Here is a 20,446-nt window from a genome sequence, read left to right as displayed (position 1 = left end):
AAGGTTTATGAAGCCTTTTGGAGCTGGGGTGCCCAGGAGCTTTCCTGCAGTCTCAGACATTGGCGGAGAGGGTGCAATTTGTCCTGTTCACTCTCCCCAGCTGCACATGAACTGGAGACCCTTCACACACTGGCCTTCTAGGAGAAAACTGGGCCAGTGGAGTGTGGGAGGCTGCTGTAGAATATTAATAGTCACCCTTTGTGGGCAAAAATGTCCCAGAGCAGATGGCGAGGGCTTCAGTGCCTTGTGCTGTCGTCACAGCCAAAAGAGCATACGCCTGACCAAGCGAAAAGGCAAGGCACAAATGGCAAGGAACAAGAAGCTTGCCTCTTCATGCAGCCTTCCCCATCTTGCTCTCTCCCCCCACTTTTTACTTGTACACAAGCTCACATCAGGGTGGTTATCTATTATCCTGTTACCTACTCAGACCAAAAATTAGAATTCCCATTTCGTTCATACATGTGTACTGAAACAGTGACAAGGCAGCAATCCAGTTTTCTGCCGTCCTAACTTCTTATTCATTGATTTCAATGTATAGCTGGTCCATCAGTCAGAACATAGGAATTCCCAGGCTAGATCAGATCAAGGTTCCTCTCTAGTCCAGAAACTTTTTTCAGTCAGCAACCAGCCAAATGTCTTTGGAAGTTCACAAGTACTCTTGAGGTGAGAGCCTTTTCTTGTTGTTTTGGCTCCAGAGGCGCTGTCTTTGAACTCGCATTGCTTCTAGGTTTATAAGTAACCTAGACACTTGGCCAACAGTCTGAGGCAAAGAGGCAAAGAAGGAAGGCCCATAGCCAGGGAGACAGACCAGGGACAGACTGCACTTGCTCCCAGTGTGGAAGAGATTGTCACTCCTGAATTGGCCTTTTCAGCCACACTAGACACTGTTCCAGAACCACCTTTCAGAGCGTGATACCATAGTCTTTCGAGACTGAAGGTTGCCAACACAATATAAGTAACCTGTGAATTTATTTAATTCCATTGTAAAGCCATCTAAGCACATGGCTATTATTGCCACATCTAGCAGCAGAAAATGCCATAAGTTAGAGCCTAATCCTATCCAACTTTCCAGCAATGATGCTGCTGTGTCAATGGGGTGTGTGCTGCATCCTGGAGTGGAGGGGTAGTCACGGATGTCTCCTCAAGGTAGGAGAATGTTTGTTACCCTATGGAACAATGGCGCTCCATTGTGGCTGCATCAGGGTTGGAAAGTTGGTTAGCATTGGGCCCTAAATCATGTATTGTGTGAAGAAATGTTTTGAGGTTTTGTTTTTTGTCTGTCATGAATCTACTTCCAGTCATTTTCACGGGATGACACTGCTCTAATATAATAAAGACAATTTTTTTTATATCCACTTTTGCCACACTATCTACAATTCTGTCAAGATTCTAGCTTGCCCCCTTCAATCATCTATTTTCTGCACTAACTAAAACCAAATGTTTTACCCCTTTTTCATAAGGAGGGTGCTCCAAACCTTTGATCATTTTAGTTGTCTTTGCTTGTGCCTTTTCAGCTCTGTGAGATCCCTTTTAAGATGGGGTGACCAGAGTTGTGTTTAGTCTTCCAAATGTGGCTCCACTGTACATTTCTATAAAAAACATTGCAACACTTGCCATTTAATTATCAGTTCCTTTTCTAATGATTTCCAGCACTGAGGGCCAAATGACATGTGCCAGCAGGAAGCCTGTGATCAGATCTCCTGATGCCATTTTCTTTCATTAGAAGCAGCTGCAGAAATGGAGAGTGTTTGGGTAGGAGCTGTGGTGTTAGATATGCCCATGGTGGAGCAAAAGATTAAAAAAAACCTCTTCTCCCTGCTATGGGCCTGATCTGGATGGGGGGGGGGACAACAACGACTGCTGTTTAATGTTATCCACCCTGCAATCACCAGTCATGCACTTATAAGATTGAAGAGATCAGAAAGGGAAAGTAAGGCAAAGCAGCCAGGTGGACCAAGCAACCCAAATAAAACATCATAGAGAAGCCAACAAAGTCATTTGCTGCCATCTAAGAAGTGACTCCTAGAAACTCCTGCAAGGGATCCTAAGGTATGCCATTCAGAGTGCATAGTGCTCCAGTCTTCTCACGCTTTTTACAAAGCATGCCTCCCTGCTGAAAACAGGAGTGCCCTAAACCCAGATGAGACATCAGGTACTCTGTACATACAATCACATCCAGAAGCACAAAGACTAATTATGGGGTTCCATTGAAGGTGGCCTTTGTACACCACCTTACAATAGGAGTTGTACACATGACCGCTGTGATTTAGGCCAGTGCTTCTCAAGTATGGACTGTAGACCAGTGCCAGTCCTGTGGCTTCTGGCTTCTCCAGTGAGTTGAGGGCATCCAGAGAGATCGGAGCTGTGAAGTCTCTCAAGGTGGACTTGGGTATTGTTTCTCGGGGTTAATGCACCAAGCCTCACAAAAGGCTACAAGTCAGCAGGGCACAAGGTGAGAGAAAAGAAGTGAGAAATAGGAGAATTAAGAACAGCAGAGGTGCAGGGAATGGGTGGACAAGGAGCAGGAAGGGAGAACTTAACAGAAGAAGGAGCAGAAGACAGGACTAAGAAAAGGCTGAGCAGAAGGAAAAAGATGATGCGCTATGAGCCGATGCAAAAAAAAAGTATGTTTGTGGTGGGGTTTCCGATCCCTGACATATTAGAAAAAAAGAAGAAAAAAAACCTTTAGGCTCACAAGGACTGTCATAATCATGCCAAGTAATGGTGGCAGCCTGTGCAACTTCCACTTGGAGGGACTAGTTCATATATATGGTGCCTCCTTGCAATCCCAGTCAGGTATGAGACCCTGCTGCACATGCTGTCTGATGCAAATGCATTGAGGCCCCTAGTTCTGAAACAGGCTGTTGAGGACCTGCCCCCACCTCAGATAGCCCCTCTCCCAATGACCACCACTGGATTTGCCACTCTGGGTCCCAGCGTGACCCATCCCTTCATCTCTCCACTTATGCCTAACACACCCCATCTTGTGTCCTTTACAGGCTTCCCTAAAGTGATGTACATCAGCTACACAGAACTGACCATGGTACCCACATGACTGAAGAAGAGGAAGGGCGCAAGAGGTGGAGGGAATGGGGTGGCTGGGACAAGATTTGGGACAATTCAGTGGGAGGGGCTGGGGGTGGACATGTATTGGGGAATAAACCTGTATTTTTACAACACTGGTCTGCTTTCTTCAATCCAGCTTAGGTGGCAGAGGCCTAGGAGCTGAAAGCCCCAAGCTGTGTTATAGAAGTTTCAGGGTACATTTGCAACCTACTGTGATGTGCTGTGCAAATGTGAAGTATTATTCATTATTACTGTATTACCAATTCAGCAGCAGCAGTACTTCTTGGTAGATGTGGATGCATTGAAGCAAACAGAAGTAGTTTACTCCCTATCCTGTTGGCAGTGCAGATCATACAGAAGTACACTACTGGGGTGAATGACTACTGTTTGAGAGGGTAAGTGCAAAGACACTCTTGGAGATTAGAGGAAGGAGAACAAGATCCTTCAACTCTCAGATGGTTTGCTGCAGAAGAGAATTATTGCACATTGTTGGGGCTCCAGAGTGTGTGTGGGCCCCCCCCCTCTCTCTCTGGCCATCATGTTTAAGAAAAGGAATTCCATGTTCCCTGTGTCCTATATCTGGGGTGCAGGAAGTGCCGCCCACTTTACCTGCCATCTTGAGATAACAGGAACAAAAGGATCACACTGAATCAGATAATTTTGTCCAACACTTTCATAACAAGAAGCATAACACCATGCTTGGGGCATTCGCTGAGTCTGTGGAGGTGACTAACAGAGGAAAGAATCTGCCTTCAGCTGCTTTGTGGCATCTTGTAAAGCACCCACCATTAAAGAACAGGGCTGGATCAGCTACTTGCAGTGCTGTGCACATTCTGCACACTGCTTGTACTGCTGTACATGTGCAGGGATCCTTCATTCAAATTCTGTTTCTTGAGAAAGAAAGCTTTTTAACTCTCTTGCTTGAGATCACAGGGGAGCTTGAAACCAGGAGGGTATTGACTGGCAGAGCGTAAGGAGCCATGGTTGACAACCTTCAGTCTCAAAAGACTATGGTATAAGCCTACAGCATTATTGCCATGTTGCCATTATTCTGTAAACCAGAAGAGGAGAGAGAGCTTCACATGGCATGAGGATGAGGCATCAAGAGCCTGGCACGGCTCCTTGACCAACCTTCACTGCCACTGCCCCCTATACTCATCTCTCCCAAATCCCCAAACCTCTTGTCAATCATTGCTCCCTAGTTCCAAAAGGCTTTGAAGTTTGCATCGTGGAAGCTGTGTACATGTTGTCAACTGAAGAAATGTATGAAGGTTATGGAACAGAGGTGATATCAGCAGTAGGATGGACCAACAGCCCAACAAGTCCCAGTTCCATGAGCAGCATTGGAAGTGACCACAGAGAAGCAGCACCCACTACAGTGGCAGGATTGGCCCCTTCTCTACAGACACTGCACTTCCAGCAGGTTCTTGGGCCATGCTACTTCTTTTCCCATGATGTGAAGACACTACTGAGGCCGATCTTTTGAAATGCCCTCCCTTAATTAGCTCCTGGGTAAAAGGTAAGGCTTGGAACTGATTCCAGGATTTTTAGTTGCTCACCCATCTGTCTTCGAGCCAATTAATTATTCAGTTATGACTAAAAGGTTGCATATTATCCAAACTTCATTACAGGTGCCTTTTTAAGAGGCTGAAAGGAGCCTGAAGGAATGGAGAATTTAATCAACAAATGCGCCCATGCATCACTAGGAAGGAAAGGGCACCTTTCATGTTTTCTTATTCATTCCCAAGGACCACAACCCGCTAAACAAGCATCTTCAAAACACCATTCTCCTCACTAAGTAAAATTGGCCTCCTTTGATTTAATTAGCTAAAGCAGCCATACTTAATGGGAGCCATGTGGCCTCCTGGGGAGCTCTGGCACATTTGAAAGGGGCCACAGACTGAAAAACTGAGAAGGGGATTTTATAGTAATCTGCTCATGTTGTATCCTTGTTTGAGGGGGGGGGGGCTGGAACCTGAGAAGAGCTCCTAAGGGGCTGTAGCCCAAAATGTTGAGAATGGCTAAATGCTTTGCTTGATTTTACTACTGCCTCATCTTGCAGCCTTAGAAAGAGGTGGTCTCTGTGCATGAACATAACAATACAGCTTTAAGGTGAGACAAACCCTACACTGTTCTCTTCCAACTGCAAGTGGCTCTCCCTACTCTGAGAGAGGACTGGAGACTTTTAACTAGGGTTTCTTGAAAGTGAGCCTTGGGCCTGCTGGGTATTGCCCTGAGCTATGGCCCTTCCTACTAGGGACAGAGATCCTCCATCTCCCTTTATTAGTTCCTTCCATTCAGCCCCTTCTCTGCTAGCACAAGATAGTCATATTGTCCTCCATGTTCATGCCCCCCCTCCCTGCCAGAGCTGCAGCTCAGTCACCTCTGGACCAGGTCAGAAGCGGCCCTGGAATGGCACCTCCCAGATGTTCTCAGGCAGCAGTGGCAACCCTGCTGGGGAAGCATCCACTACAGCAGTGGATTTGCTTACTGCTTTGACAGGCACCACTTGGCCTGGGGATGTGAGCTGCAGGCTTGGTTGGTGGCCTACATCCAGCAAAAAAGAAAGTACATGGGCAAAATGGAGCAGAGAAGGAATACAGAGAGCTACTGCATGGTTGAGACAAGGCAAGCTTGGGGTGTGCAAGTAGAACTTGGAAGAGGAGATGCATAGGAAATAAGTAAGGGTTGCGAGAGGGCTTTAATAGAACTTCCCCTTGATTTACAAACCAGTGGCTTCAAACTGCTGCTGACCAGAAGAACCCGTTGAACTGCAGGAATGCAAGGGATTCTTTTCACAGCATGAAGACAAACCTGATCTTGCGCACAACGGGAGAGCCTGCTACTATTAAAGGATGTAGCTTAAGTAGTCAGTGATAAAGTCTTCCCCACAAAAAAAAGGAATGGCTTCTGTTGATCAGGTGGGGGGGGAGCAAAGGGACTCCAATCAGGGTCACAGCTGCATCAGGAGGAGATGCTTGTAATCAGCAGAGGAGCAGGCTTAGCCTTCACCTCAGCATTAGCATCATAGAGTTGGGAGGGGCCTAATAGGTCATCTAGAGTGGCATAGCTAAGGGGGTGCAGGTGGTAGCAGTTGCACCGGGCAACAAGCTTTAGGGGGACAACAAGCTGAGCTTGACACTAATGACCAAAATTGTGAAAATCTTGGTATGTATGAATAATACCATCATGTTATATATCACTGGAAAGGTAATTTAATGCAGAATGCAATGCAACAAACAGCACTGGAATATCTGTTTTCTATCAAAAGTTATAGCCAATTTACCAGAAAATGAAAACACAACTGGCCTTGTGGAACAAAAAGTGGATTTGCTTAACTCCAAACTGACCTATGAGACTGATTGTACTGAGTGCCAATGAGATGTTATTATGATGCAGCATGGAACCAATAACTTTTTATTTATTTACTTAAATAAATTTGATTTTGTCATGCAGGGGGGCTACAAAATCTTCTTTGACCCCAGGTAGCAAATATATGCCTTAGCTATGCCACTGATTGGGGGGAGACAGCAGAGCAAGTGGGTGGTGAGCTGCTGGGGGGAGGAGGTGGGTTCCTCCCAACTGCCACTTTTTTAAAAACCCAGACATGATGTCACTTCCAGTTGTGACATCACTTCCGGGGCAACATTTTGAACTTGGCACTGGGCTACACGATCATTAGCTACACCAATGCATCTAGTCCAACGCCCCCCCTTAAGCAGGAAATCCTCTTCCAGGATGTCCTACAGGTGCTTGCACTTTACAAGCAAGTTCCCTCTTGCAGCTTTGTAAACTCCTTCCATGGGAATCAGTAGGAGAAAACAACTTCTATGGAGAAAAGTGAAAGCTCCACCAAGTAGGGGGACCATTTTCTGGCCTGCTGAGGCATACACTGACTACACATTCCTAGCAACTCCATTTCCACCCCATCCATGTTAAACATGGTATTTGCCAATACCTGCTTCTCTTCTCAGCACTGCTAGATGCAAGCACTTGGGGGCAGGGGGGGGACCACTGCCATTTTCATGGTCAGTGCCACTCTTAACAATTGCCTGACTCAATCAGGGTTCTTCTAATTCAGCATTTTGGTTCCATGACTCACCAGGCAGGTATCTCTGGACATCCAAAAGCAGGCTGTGAAGGCCCTTATTGCACCTGTTTTTCAGAGATACCATGTTTTGCATGTGGAGACTTCATTTAGTTGGCATGGCTCATGGCCACAAAGACCAGGAGGTCAGGAGTTGGCAACTTTTTTTCTTTTTGTATCACCACTAAACTTCCTTGCTGAGTTGCTGAGCTAAATGTGCTGAGCACCAGGAAATGGCCCATGCGGAGCTTGAGGTGGGAGGCTTCAGCTCTTGCTCAGTTGGCTGCATGCTGGGTAGGGAATGGTGGAGCCATCTGCCTGAGCAGCAGCACAGTGACTGCAAGCCTGGGCAGACAGCTCCACCATTCCCTATTTGGTGCTCAGCAAAACAGGTAGAAGGTGAAGTCTCACAAACCAAGCTCTGCTGGCAAACCAGATGACTTCAGCCAGCAGGCCAGATCTGCCTTGCAGACTGGTGTTTGCCAATCCCTGCCCTGGCTGAATAATTTTAGCACCACCATTAAATACAATATTTTTGTTACAGTAACAGTAATAGTAACAGACTTTTCATGTTTGGGGATACAGTATAAAGAATATCTGTACGTTTTCTTTGACTGTTAGATACTGCCAGTAATAAAAAAAAATTAAGCCACATTGACCATTAGGAAAGATTCTGTGTACAAAGGCATGAAATTCGCTCTCCTTTAAATGCTAAAATTAGCACTTAAAGCAGGCAAGAATGTTCTAAGAGAAATTATGGCCACTCTGAGCAAGCACAAGAAAATGGTTTAAGAACATAAACACAGAGGAGAGGCCCTCAGGACATGAAAGCAGCTCCGGAGGATGCTCTTGTTGCTAGAGAAAAGCTTGTACATTAGTGTCTGGGTATGTTCCAGAAGGCAGTTAACAGAAGCTTAAGTAAAAGAGTTGGTCTGTTGAAACTCAGTGCAAGCCTCCAATGGGCAAACAGACACATGTAAATATAAATACAGTAATAAACCGAATTTCCCCTGGGGGCTGGGGATAAGAATAGGCCCTCAGTTTGGCTGTACTTGTTGTAAGAGGCGACTAAACAGCCACCGGGTAGATGGGACTCGTCAGCCTGGGAAGGCAGCTCATCTGAGAGAAGGAAAACTCTGATCCCAAACCTCCACTGCCTTGTGGCTACATCCAGTTATGGAAAAGGCTTCAGGAGTCAACCTCGAGGCAAAATCCGGAGCCGGAGTCCCTGAGGCAGTTCATGGCTGAACAGAGTCACGTTCTGGCAACTCCTGCGACGCCGCTGGAACCAACCGTATTGGCCTCTGCCTTTCCATTGGACCATTTCAGCGACGTGGAGAGGGGGGATTTGCTGAATGGGTAACAGCCTATCCTCCATACCTACTTTACCCAGGCTTCGCGCACTGGAGAGGACACTCTGTTCCAGAACCACCATTCAGAGCGTGACACCAGTCTTCCGAGACTGAAAGATGACAACAACAAATAAACCGAAGGATAACTCTGGCCAAGGAATGATCAAAGTGGGAACATTTGTGGGATTAGGAGAGAAGTCTGTGGCCAACAATGTGGGTTGTTTAAACAATATGCAACTCCTTGCCAGTTTTGTAAAGGAGGCTAAGCATTCATGTGGCACTTAAATGAACAAAGCACATGCTACTATTTTCAAATTGTATATTAAGAATGGATGTGGAACTGTGTATGCAATCCTCATAAGGCCAAACTGAGGTTTGTATTGCACTTTCGCTTATGTTGCGTAATTTGGTTAGTTTTGATGGTTTTCAGGTAACCTTGAGACTACCAATTCAGCACTGGCCGGTGGGGCAGAGGAAAGGACCATGGAGGAGTCCTCCCTTTTGTTGTCATCTTCATCTCTACTTTTGTTTTTCTTACTCCTAGCTTTTACAAATATATTTCCATACACACAATCCATATATCCCCCACCCACAAAACACTATATATCATGCACCATACTCTACCATTATCCTGGTCCTGCCAGCCCCCCATCTATCACCTCTGACTGCCTAAGTGTGGTTTTCCTGAACAGATGCTGCTCAGTTCTTCAGCATTCTTTAATATTTCATCACACTAGTCCAAGCAGAAAATGCTCACTTAAAGGTTTTTCCCCCCAACAGATGATCCCGTGATCAATATTTTATACTCAGCAGGCTCAAATACATCTAGCCTGTTTCCAAATCTTGTTGAGCCAAGACAAAAAAAGGTGTGGGAAGAAACCCAAATACAGCTTCCATCGCATGCAACAGGTTCAAGATGCAGACTTTACAACCGTGCTGAAGCATAGCCATTTTTATTTCTCCTCCTCTAGGCCGCACTTGCCTCCCGTCTCCAGCCCCCATGCTGATTCATAGGTCATTGTGAGGTATGCATGCAACTGCAGGTTTTTCCTATAAAGAAAAAAATGGGAGGATATTTTGGCACCTGAAGATTTACATTCTAAGTACAGAAAATGACTGGGGGAAGGGGGGATTTAAGGAGATCATGTCCCAATGCACTATGCACACAGCCCTGTCCCTATTGAAAGCATCATACCACCCCCTCCACTAGATTAGCATTCCATTCCCCAAGGCACTCAGCATCAGCTGCAGTCTCCATCTCAGTGGGTTATCCCTCATTGCTCCCATCCTGAGTTTGCATGCCCTCTCCTTCCATTGACGCCATACAGTCACATCTCTTTCCGTTCTGCCTTGATCCTTTCCTAAAGTCCCAGACAGATGTATTTATCTCTCAAACTGCAGACAAAGCCCCTTAACATCCACTACTCAATTCCCCCTGGAAACCCAGGTTCTCCTCACCCATGAAGTTGATCCTTCAACACTCCCTCCCCACCCCTCTGTTTAAGCAGGCAACAAGGGGTGGGGAATGGAGTGTGTGCACATCACTGAAGATCTTTAACAGATGAGGCAGCTAGTTAATGCCCCACTTTTTAGAGTCAAGCCCCTCTCCACTGTTATCAAAATGAGAGGGAGTAAGCATGCAGGGAAGGCTTAGGGGGAGCAGAGGAGAGAAAGGGGATTTGTCAGAGACAGAGAGCATGCTTTCCTGACTATGGCATCCCAGCTTCCACCCTACATACATAATAGCTTTGCAGAATGCAAGGGGAGCAGCAGGGGGTGGCTAGAAAGAAAGGCCCCAGTACTCCACTGTCAGTTCAGCATTTCTGAGGATGGGACATTAAGAGCTCTGGAAGGAAAAGGTCAAGCATGAGTCAGACAAGAGGGGAAAAATCACCAATGGCCAATACAACTTGAAGGGTGGTGTGAAAATTTAATTCTACCACAGGCACATGGATCTGGAGATTAATGCATGAAGGGAGACCATTTATCATTTTAGGTCATAGATCACTCTCCTTAGGGCCAAACTACCTCTTTTGTTTGCTCCAATAATGCAAGTCCATATTCCCCCACTAAAAAAGAACAGCTACTGTACCTCCCCTGGATCTGATTAAGGACCACAGCAGGGGGAAGGGGGTTAACCCTTTGCACTGCCTTAGTCCCAATTTAGATTCTTCATTTGCACCACCGTTGCCAGTTGCCATGGACTAGGAAGGAAGCACTATTGGCACTAATGGTTCAAGGTAGCCCTAAACTTACAAAAGGGCACATCTAATAAAAGTGTGGTACTGAAAATTGTTATACTGTTTTTATATTATGATGCATGTTGTATAGAATGTGTGGGTGAGTGTGTAGAGTGTGATTGTTGGAATTGTAGTATATAATTATGCTTGTATCTCAAAGATGCATAAATTTCGTTGTGCTGTAGCACAATGACAATAAAGTTACTACTACTACTTGCACCACCATGTGGTTAGATGGAGAACTACGCATACCGACAGCCACCAATTCTGTGTAGCAGAAAACATGTTCCCCTGCTGAAAAGTTCGGGTACTCCATTTGAATTAAATATGGTGACCTACAACAAAATTTGTTGTAACACAAATGCAGCAAAACACATGCAGCAAATGTTGATAGTCACATAGCAGTGTTGGCAATCATAGGCAAGTTTGGGCATTTTCTAAATGCCCAAACATTTTCAGCACACCAGTGAATGCCAACTGACTCAGTTAGGCAACTGTCAATGCTTATATGTACATCTCAGAATTTCAGACATTCACCAAATTCATCTGGAATTGTCATCATTCATCTAAACATCGGACAACACTCACCATGACATATGCATGTGGTCAGCTCACAGAGGTGGGAAAACACAAACAGGTGATCTTCTAGAAAGGGGAGCTGGAAAATACTGAAACCAAACCTTCCATACAAGTCAGAGAAAAAATAAATCAGAGCTAGAAACTCCAAAATATGCTTTATTGAAGAAAATACAAGTTTCAGAAAGGAGCAATTAGATACTTATTACAACACCCATCAAAATCAATATTGGAACACAGTAGAACAGTAAGGGGGGGGATTAAAATGTACAGGAGGAAACTACAGCTGTCCTAATGATGAAGTCTCTCTTTTCAGAGGATACAGGAAGATTGGTCTTGTTGAGGGTTGGGCTAGAATCTCACTGCATTGCACAAAAGGATAACAGCAGCTGCTCAGGAAAGGAACGCAGCACTGAAGTCCACAGTGCTAAGGTATTCCAACCAGTCCTGCATTGAGGGCTTCTCCTGAGGGGGCTGCAAGAAAGAAAGAACTTTAAGAAGCTAAGCCATGGCCAGTGCTGGGAAAACCTTACAGGCTCCTAGAAATGAGGTGCTGATGCCTAGGAACTGGAATGGCTCTTCTAGACTGTAGAAGGCAGCCACCAAAGGTTTGATGCGGATTACTTCAAACACACACACGGGATACTACATCCCAGGACTGTCCTATATCAACGTCTCACGCTCGCATTGGTGGCTGTCTGCCTTCTGCCCTATTTTGCTAATGCAAGATGAAGAAGCATTTGTCAGAAAGCGGAGAGGTAGGAAGCCAGCAATCTTTCCCTAGGAGAAATCCCACCCAACATTTGCTCTCTCACAGAACTACACAGGGGAATATCTTTTTGTGACATCGGCAGCCATTGTACCAATCCCCATGCCCACTTTGGACCAATTTGCATGCCTAGCAACCAAGGGGCAAAGACTGATATGCTCACCTAGTGTGAAAGCAATGGCTCAGATCCATGCTAAATGGGCAAACAGGCACTTTGAAACACTGTGGATCTCTTACATTTAGCAAGGGGAGAATAGGGCTTATTACTCCAACAGAATAATTATCTCTCTCAAAGTGGCTGTAGTTGGCATCTCTCCATGAACACTTCTTTGAGACAGAACAGTTTTTTCTTTCCTATTGCTATGTACAACATATTGAGAATTTTAAAAGGTGGTATATACATACAGTATCCTAAAGTTAACAACCAACATGGAGGCAAGCAATTGCCAACACTCACACCCAGCTCATCTTTACAATCATGTCCCTATGACCTGGTTAGCATTTTGCTAGTGTGAAACCCTGGATTGGAACAATCACTGGCTTATTCATTTCTCAGGTGACAGGAGACAAAAAAAACAAAAACTGGCGTATCTGGTCCCCTTCTCCTCTCCGTCTTAACCCTTGCAATTCCATTTGACGTCGTAAAAGTCATCCCACCACTCAGTACTAACCTTATAGGCAGTCACGTCAACTGTACCATGTTGACTTTTTACAGAGAGTAGGAGGATCCCTCCATTGGCTGGATATCCTGGCTCCACATAGAGGCTACAAGTGGAGGAGGGTTTCAGGTAACGCAGCAACCTATTCTCTTGTTGCCAATCGATGGCAAAACTAAGGAGAGAGGTAGATAGTTAATGGATCAGCAATGAGATGCGCAGACAGGGGGAACACAGTTGTTTTTTCCCAGCTCCACACAGAGGCTGGTTAATCATCCTATCTCCTGGAGGCAGCAAGCTCTAAGTATAGAAGACAGACATTCTCAGAGCACAGGAGGAAAGAGAGGATGCCTAAGCAAGTGCAAAAGGAGCCAGATGTGCTGAATGTGGCTTGAAGCCTGTCTATATGGAAAGAGTCCGTGTTACCTCTATAATCCTCAGGACAATATGAAAGACAGAAATAGTAGCAGATGCATTGTCCAGATTCATTGGTTTTTCTGAATGTGTTATCAGTGGCTTTAAAAAAAATTATTTCTTCATATTCATATCAACCATTCATGTCAACCATTTCTGGATTATTTTCCTAAGCTTCTATAGGCACCACTCCTTCAGAAACGTATGTCAGATGCTCAAAACTCCTGAACTCTACTTTCAAGATGCCAGCTCATCCAAGTCACATACTCTGGAGAAGGAGATCAGACTGAACGACTGATGTCATAGTGTTCCTATATGTGCCATAACATTTGTTCCCTTACCCTGGGACAAGCCTCTTTTGCCCTAATGGTTCTTCTCAGATCTGCACTAGCTATTTTGCTGGCGCAAGTCTGGGTGGACCCAGGGAGGTGGCTCAAGGCTGGGCAGGGGGATAGGATATCAGCATAGCTTCTTTCCAGCACTGATACCAAAGGTCCTTTAGAATTGGGGATTGGACACAAGACCTTTGGTATACAGATTCTCCATCAGTGAGCTATATCACTATCACCACACAAAGGAAGGTACTCCTGACCTCCAGAGAGCTGAAGCACCATTGCAACAAGCTACAACAAAAGTAAAAAGTTCACCTGCACTGCAGCGACTCAATCTCAGCCAGAAGTTGTGCTTGCTCAGAGTAACTGTGCTGCAACTCCAAGATGATGTCTTTGATGGTACTGCAGATTCCCATGGGGAGCACAGCAGAGACAAGGAAAAGGGGGTTGTCACTCTGCACAAGAGAAAGAGATCAGAGCAAGGGTCCAGGCACAGACATAGGAACTGGCCAACTCAGTACCAAACTCACCTGCAATGAGACACTACCATCATCCCCCCAGTGTAAGCGCAGCTTCAGGGAATGGGGGTTAGGGGTCACAGACTGGGAGTGAGAGATCAGCTCAAGCTCCAGGTCCCTCTCAGAGGCATAAATCAATTTGACACCCTGCAGCATCTCCAAGAGGTGCTGGAAATCAGAAATCCTGGGAGCAATGAAAGAGGGTGGAAGAAAGGGAAAGGAGAGAGAGAAAAAGACTTAAGCATATACTCAAGATCACTCACTATGAAATAATCAGGTTAGAAGCAAGCAGGTAAATGTTTTCCCATTCCATAACAAATTTTCACCCACAAGTATGCTTCAGGTTAGCAATACTAGCTGGGTGGCGTGTACCACACTTTAAAAAAATGTGAACTTTGCAACCTTGTGTGAATTAGCACATTCATCAAGCACCAGTCAAGGGGAGGAGCTACTCAGTGCATCCTTGACCACTGAAGACTTTATTACAGCAACTCCGCTGGATTCCAAGACAAGGGAGGTGATACCCAGACACCTCAAGCATGCTTTTTGCCACCATGAGGGGTAGAAAGCTTGCATCATAGCTTCAGTTTTTTCCTTTCTAAACAGTAGCCAATGCCATCCTGCAGCTTTTCTGCTAATTCTGTGCTCACTGTCACTTCATATGCAGAGTGAATGTGTCAACCTGTGCACGATTCCATCCCTTGCTCAGGACCATGTTGAGCTCAGCACTGAACACTTACTCCTGAAACTTTTCCCGCCAGTGACAGGCCTGGCAGTCCTGCTCCTGTAGTTCCTGCTGCAGGTGCTGCAGTTCCTCACGCTGCACCCGCAGCCTGTCGTGCAGCTCTGCCACAAGTCCTTCCACCTGCTGCTGCCGCTCACACAGTAACTCCTGTCATGGGAACAATGACTTGGATTAGTCCAAGGACTCAAGTGGTGGCCTGAGCCATGAATTAGGCAACATCTAGTTCACGTATTCTGGTACCTGTTCTTTCCTATGCCTGTCTTGGGCACTTCTCACCTTCTCCTCCAGCTCCTGTTTCTACAAAAGGAAACAAAGCTGAAGTAAGTAGAGTGTAACGAGAACCAAGTCGAGTTACTCAGTAAGCAACTGTGGCAGAAACCCCCAATTTCCTCCCTTTCTCTGTCCCAAAATGGTATAACCAGGCTATTGCTAAATGACTGTTTTCTTTTAATTGAAAGGGTACTTCTCATAAGTTGATATAGAAAAACCTGTGGATTCCCCCCTCCCCCCCTGAAAAATCTATGAATAGTTAAGTTATACCTGTAATCACTTGCATGATTATCTCTCTACAACAGTAAAAAGCAGTTTTTTAAACTGTGATTTTGAAGGGATGCATTTTTCCCCTTCTCCAGGGATCAGTGGCCATTCCTTCTCATTTGCAGTGGCCATTCGTGTTGAGTCAAATTCGTGTATAACAAGGTTGGATCTGTGCTTTGATCCTAGAGGGGGTTTACATGGATTCAACCCCCACCCAATCTGACAGCAACCACATTAATTAGCTTTTCACTTCTGAGAGGAAGGTGCCTTGGCTTAAGAAAACAAATTATCTCCGTTTTTGCTCTGAACATTCAAGACACACAACCCAATCACCTACATACCATATTTCAAGGCTCAAAGCAACAAGCAGGTATCTTGGTCTGTGTGACTAGCATGGCTACTAAACGCAATTCCAACTAAACCCAAACCCAACTTTAGGGATTTGAATTGCTGAAGAATGTAAACTTTGTATAGCATAGCACAGAGTATTAATGGTTTTGCAGGTCTCATTGTCTATAAGCCTATAGACAGTCACAGTTCAAGGTGGCCAGTGAATGATTCACAATGCCACTGGGATATAAAAAAAAAAAAAGGATGCATGCCTTCAACAGATGAAGACTCAGTTCTCTTTGGCTGATGACTTAGTAACAGAGGTAGAAGGGGGGCAGGGGGAAAAAGGGTGACACAGGATGTATATTGGTTGGGAAGAAACAATTGTGTCAAAAAGAGAGAAAATCTGAAGGAGAGCAGTTTCATACAGAGCTTAAGTCACTATTTACTCTTGGTCAGTAAATAGTGAATAAAACCCCGCTTCCCATCCCCACCACCCAGAGGCACCTTGGCTTGGTAGCGCTGCAGAGCTGCCTCTAAGCGCTGGGCCTGGTTCCGTGCCTCCTCCAGTTTGGCTAATGCTTGTGGTACAGCCCCCTCGATAGCTTCCACATGTTGCTGGTACTCAGCTTTGAGCGCCTTCCACTGCTGTTTTGCTTCAGCCATCTCCTCCCCTGCAAAACAAATGCCCAGAGAGAGCAGTCATTTGCAGCTCCAGCTGTGGTCAGAAGCCAAGTTTCCCAAGATACCAGACAGGAGCAGGATGTGCACAACATGATGCTACAGTTGGCTCCTCAGAAGAAAAACCCTTCAAGGAAGCAAAGCTGATGCTCACTTAGCCAGACTTAAGTAAGCCTGTGCAAGACAAGGCCCACCAGTTGAAAATGGAAGAAAACAGCCATGCAGTTCACTTCAGCACTGCCCAATTTGCACTGTGGAAAGCAGAGTGTTTGTAGGGAAGCCTAGTGAATTGGAAGCCTTCACCCTGTGCTTCTGGCCTGCTTGAATCTCCATTATGAAATCTTTTCCCCTCACTTCTTTCTCCCTAGGTCAGAGGGCCTGGTAACCCTTTTAGATGGCCCATCCAGAGAAAAGTAGGTGGGGAAGCACCATCCTGGCTGGCACTTGTGCCTTAAGAACAATAGACAAGGCACGTTCTAGTTGGCATCCTGCTGGGCTCTAGTCACATCTGTTATTGTTGTTATTAGTATTGAGCACAAGGCAGAGGTATTTTTTCCTAGAGTAAAGCCTCATCACTTTACACATGCAGCTGCCAGTGACTTGCCCAATACTCACGAACAGCAGATTTTGAGGCGTCCTGGACACAAGGGGCAGAGCCAAGGAAATCCATGAGGAATTTCAACACTTGCAGCTGGCTATACAGCCACTTATGAGTCTTCCTGGTCGTCTGTGAATCAAAAAGGGAATTGAAGCAGCACCCTGAAGGGCCACCACCACCACTTTGAGCCAGCTGGGCCCACCACCACCATGCCTGACAAAGAAAACCACTCACCACTGCATGCTCAGCCAAAACCTTGGCTGGTAACTCAGCCTCTACCCCATCCTTGGTTTGTCCCTCAAAGGCCAACTCATTCTTCAGCTGAGCCAGGAGCCTAAAGACGACAGAAGCAACTATAACACAAAAAAACAGTATACCTCCCCGGAGCCCTGCCCACATGAATCACCAGCTGAGGAAGTGCAGCACATCTGCCTTAGAAATCCTCTACATTTGCAGAAGGCCCAGGAGCCATTTCAATAATAGTCAGCTGATCAGGGAAAACAGCTAAAGGCAAATTATCTTTATTAGTTCAATAGCATAAATCCTTATCAAGACTGCAAGATTCCCTCATGCTTGGCACTGCCTCCATTTGCCAATGCTTTGCCAACATTTGCCAAATGCTTTCTCATTGACTTTGTTCAAATCCTCTTAAAAGTCACCTTTTCCATGAAGCCTGTGGCAGCACACCTTAGTCCTCAGTCCCTACTCTAACTAAGTTTCAGTATGTTTAGTCATAAGATTTGCATATATTTCCCCACATAAGAACAGCCCCACTGGATCAGGCTATAGGCCCATCTAGTCCAGCTTCTTGTATCTCACAGCGGCCCACCAAATGCCCCAGGGAGCACACCAGATCACAAGAGACCTCATCCTGGTGCCCTCCCTTGCATCTGACATTCTGACAAAACCCATTTCTAAAATCAGGAGGTTGCGCATACACATCATGGCTTGTACCCCATAATGGATTTTTCCTCCAGAAACTTGTCCAATCCGCTTTTAAAGGCATCCAGGCTAGACGCCATCACCACATCATGTGGCAAGGAGTTCCACAGACCAACCACACACCGAGTAAAGAAATATTTTCTTTTGTCTGTTCTAACTCTCCCATCAATACTGTCCTTTCTAGATTTAAACAGGGTCAGTCAAAGATCTCCCTCATGGTGCCTGAAGGCCAAATCCTATCCAACTTTCCAGCCCTGGTGTAGTCAGGCCAATGGCATGTGCACTGCCTCCTGGGGTGGGAGGATAGTTAAGGAGGCCTCAACAAGGCAAAAGAACATTTGTTCCCTTGCCTCGGGGCTGCATTGCAGCTGCAACAAGGTTGGAAAGTTGGATAGGATTGGGCCCTGAAACTGCAATCCTATCCACACTTACCAGGGAGTAAGCCTTGTTGAATATAATAGGACTTACTTCTGAGTAGTCAGGCATAGGACTGGAATGTGAGGCAGTGTTCCCAATGCTGCCCCATCAGCCTCTGCTCCTCCTAGTGGAGGCAAGTGGGGGGGGCAGAGGTGAGAACCCCTACTAATCTGTGGAGGCAACTGCTTCAGTTGGCCTTAAGGATGGGCCACACCTAGATTGAAAACCTACCGAGACAAGGACCTAACTACCTCTGAGCCCAATCCTATGCATGTGTACTCAGAAGTAAGTCCCATTAATAGGGCTTACTCCCAGGTAAGGGTGGATAGGATTGCAGCCTGACAGCCCAATCCTATGCATGTCTACTCAAAAGTAAGTCCCATTACAATCAATGGGGCTTACTCCCAGGTAAGCTCTCGCTCTCTTTGGAGAACTGGCACCCCAATACCTGACACACATCATGCAATAGCCTGTGGGAGCCCACCTCTTGCACCTTACAGGGAGATACCATTATTGTCACGGGGGGGGGAATACTCCTACTATCCTGTTACACGCACTTCTAACCCACTCACCGTGTAGCAGTCTCTTCCACTGACATATTCCGCCAGACATCCACAGCCGGCTCGCCCATTTTCGGGTTCTCGCGCCCTTTCGTTCCATTCGAGTCGTCCCTGTCCACGCAGCGCACCAATCAGCACTCCAGATCTCAAACACGTCCCCGCCTCAAAGCACGGAGGCAGAAAGCGATTGGATACAAGTAAGATACGAAGAGGAGGGAGGGGTTTCCTCCATTTTGAGACGGGGGGGAAACGGGTGGGCGCGCCCACAAGAACTAAGGAGGGGGAGTCTCTTTGTAACTCAGGAGTTATGGCAGAGGCATTGAGTGTTTGTTTAAGAGCCCACGCCTATGCCTGTCTACTCAGAAGTCAGTCCCATTATAGTCAGTGAGGCTTACTCCCAAATAACTGTGGATAGGATTGCAGCCTAAGAGCACTTTCTACGCACGTCTACTCAGAAGTCAGTCCCATTAGAGTCAATAGGGCTTGCTCCCAAGTAAGCGTGGATAGGATTGCATCCTGAGACCAAGCCTCTGCATGTCTACTCAGAAGTAAGCCCCATTATGTCCATGGCGCTTCCTCCCAGGAAAGTGTGGATAGGATTGCAGCCTGAGAACCCAATCCTATGCAGGTCTACTCAGAAGTAAGTCCCATTATAGTCAATGGGGCTTACTCCCAAGTAAGTGTGGATAGGATTGCAGCCTAAGAGCACAATTCTAGCCAAGTCTATTCAGAATTAAGTCCCATTTTAGTCAATGGGACTTACTCCCAGGAATGTGTGGATAGGATCCGGCTCTAAGAAGACACAAGGGAGACGAGGAAGTGGGTGTGCGTGAGGGGAAGGCGTCAACATGTGAAATGTGTCGCAGCCTTCAAAAGGAGCGGAGGAGGTTTTAGGCAAACTAACAATGCAGTTCGATGCACGTTTTCTCGGAAGTAAGAGCCCAGAGCTAGGCACGTCTACTCAGAAGTAAATCCCATTAGAGTCAATGGGGCTTGCTCCCAGGAAAGCGTGGATGGGATTGGGCTGTCCCTTTGTGCTCGGTGGGACTGCTTACTCCCAGGAAAGTGTACGGTCTAGGATTGCGGCTTGAGAGCCCAATCCTATGCATGTCTACTCAGAAGCAAGCGCCATTAGAGTCAATGGGGCTTCTCCCAGGAAAATGTGGATAGGATTGCGGCTTTAATCTGATTCGCCTCTGTGATTCCACTCCAGTTCGCTTTCAAGGGCTACCAGGGGAACAAAAAAAGCACCCCTCAGCAGTTACTACAACACCAAGCGAAACAGGTGGATCCCTCGCAAGGCGGAGGGTAGAAGTAAAAAAGCCAAGGTGGGAATCTCTATATTGCCAAGCGATCAATGAGGTTTCGGTTGTCAAATCACACACATGATCTCAGCTGACCCCACGGCTGCGCGACGATCGGAGCTTGTGCCAGGCTCTTCTGGAATGAAGCAAACATTCCAACAAGCGGGGCTGGGGCTGGAGCTGTTCTTGTTCCCTTTCATCAGCAGATCTCCATACCAGCTCCACCCTCTCGCTATAAAGCCCCAGACTGTGGCGCAGCAGGTGTAGCTGGTTTAGCTGGAGTGCCTAGGGCAACGATGGCAGGGACACCAGAAAGGCGGAA

The 20,446-nt window shown here is 46.3% G+C and overlaps 2 protein-coding genes across 2 annotated transcripts in view; one reads left to right on the top strand and one right to left on the bottom strand.

The window, feature by feature from the left end:
- Positions 1-3,055, top strand: part of LOC136639415 (metabotropic glutamate receptor 6-like) — a 30,212-nt gene extending 27,157 nt beyond the window's left edge. The window contains exon 10 of the mRNA XM_066613581.1: positions 3,000-3,055. Coding sequence (XP_066469678.1) covers positions 3,000-3,055 — 56 coding nt within the window. The remainder of the gene's footprint in view (positions 1-2,999) is intronic.
- Positions 3,056-11,513: 8,458 nt separating this feature from the next.
- Positions 11,514-18,913, bottom strand: ZWINT (ZW10 interacting kinetochore protein). The gene is made up of 10 exons (XM_066618031.1): positions 18,833-18,913; positions 17,136-17,235; positions 16,919-17,030; positions 16,130-16,296; positions 14,996-15,052; positions 14,751-14,902; positions 14,023-14,194; positions 13,808-13,947; positions 12,762-12,921; positions 11,514-11,795 (listed from the first exon to the last, which is right to left on the bottom strand). The coding sequence occupies exons 1-10, from the start codon at positions 18,889-18,891 to the stop codon at positions 11,715-11,717; spliced, it is 1,200 nt and encodes a 399-aa protein (XP_066474128.1). The 5' UTR covers positions 18,892-18,913; the 3' UTR covers positions 11,514-11,714.
- Between the last annotated feature and the right edge of the window lie 1,533 nt (positions 18,914-20,446).

This window comes from Tiliqua scincoides, chromosome 2 (genome assembly GCF_035046505.1).
Source record: "Tiliqua scincoides isolate rTilSci1 chromosome 2, rTilSci1.hap2, whole genome shotgun sequence".
Lineage (NCBI taxonomy): Eukaryota > Metazoa > Chordata > Lepidosauria > Squamata > Scincidae > Tiliqua > Tiliqua scincoides.
This window is presented reverse-complemented; position numbering and strand designations above follow the sequence as displayed.

Excerpts from the sequence above, each read along its gene's own strand:
- ZWINT (XM_066618031.1), bottom strand. The coding sequence starts at position 18,891 with ATGGGCGAGCCGGCTGTGGATGTCTGGCGGAATATGTCAGTGGAAGAG. Across the intron at positions 16,297-16,918 it reads CGCCTCAAAATCTGCTGTTC|GGGAGGAGATGGCTGAAGCA; the intron begins GTGAGTATTGGG and ends TTTGTTTTGCAG. Across the intron at positions 14,195-14,750 it reads TGGCGGGAAAAGTTTCAGGA|GATTTCTGATTTCCAGCACC; the intron begins GTAAGTGTTCAG and ends CATTGCTCCCAG.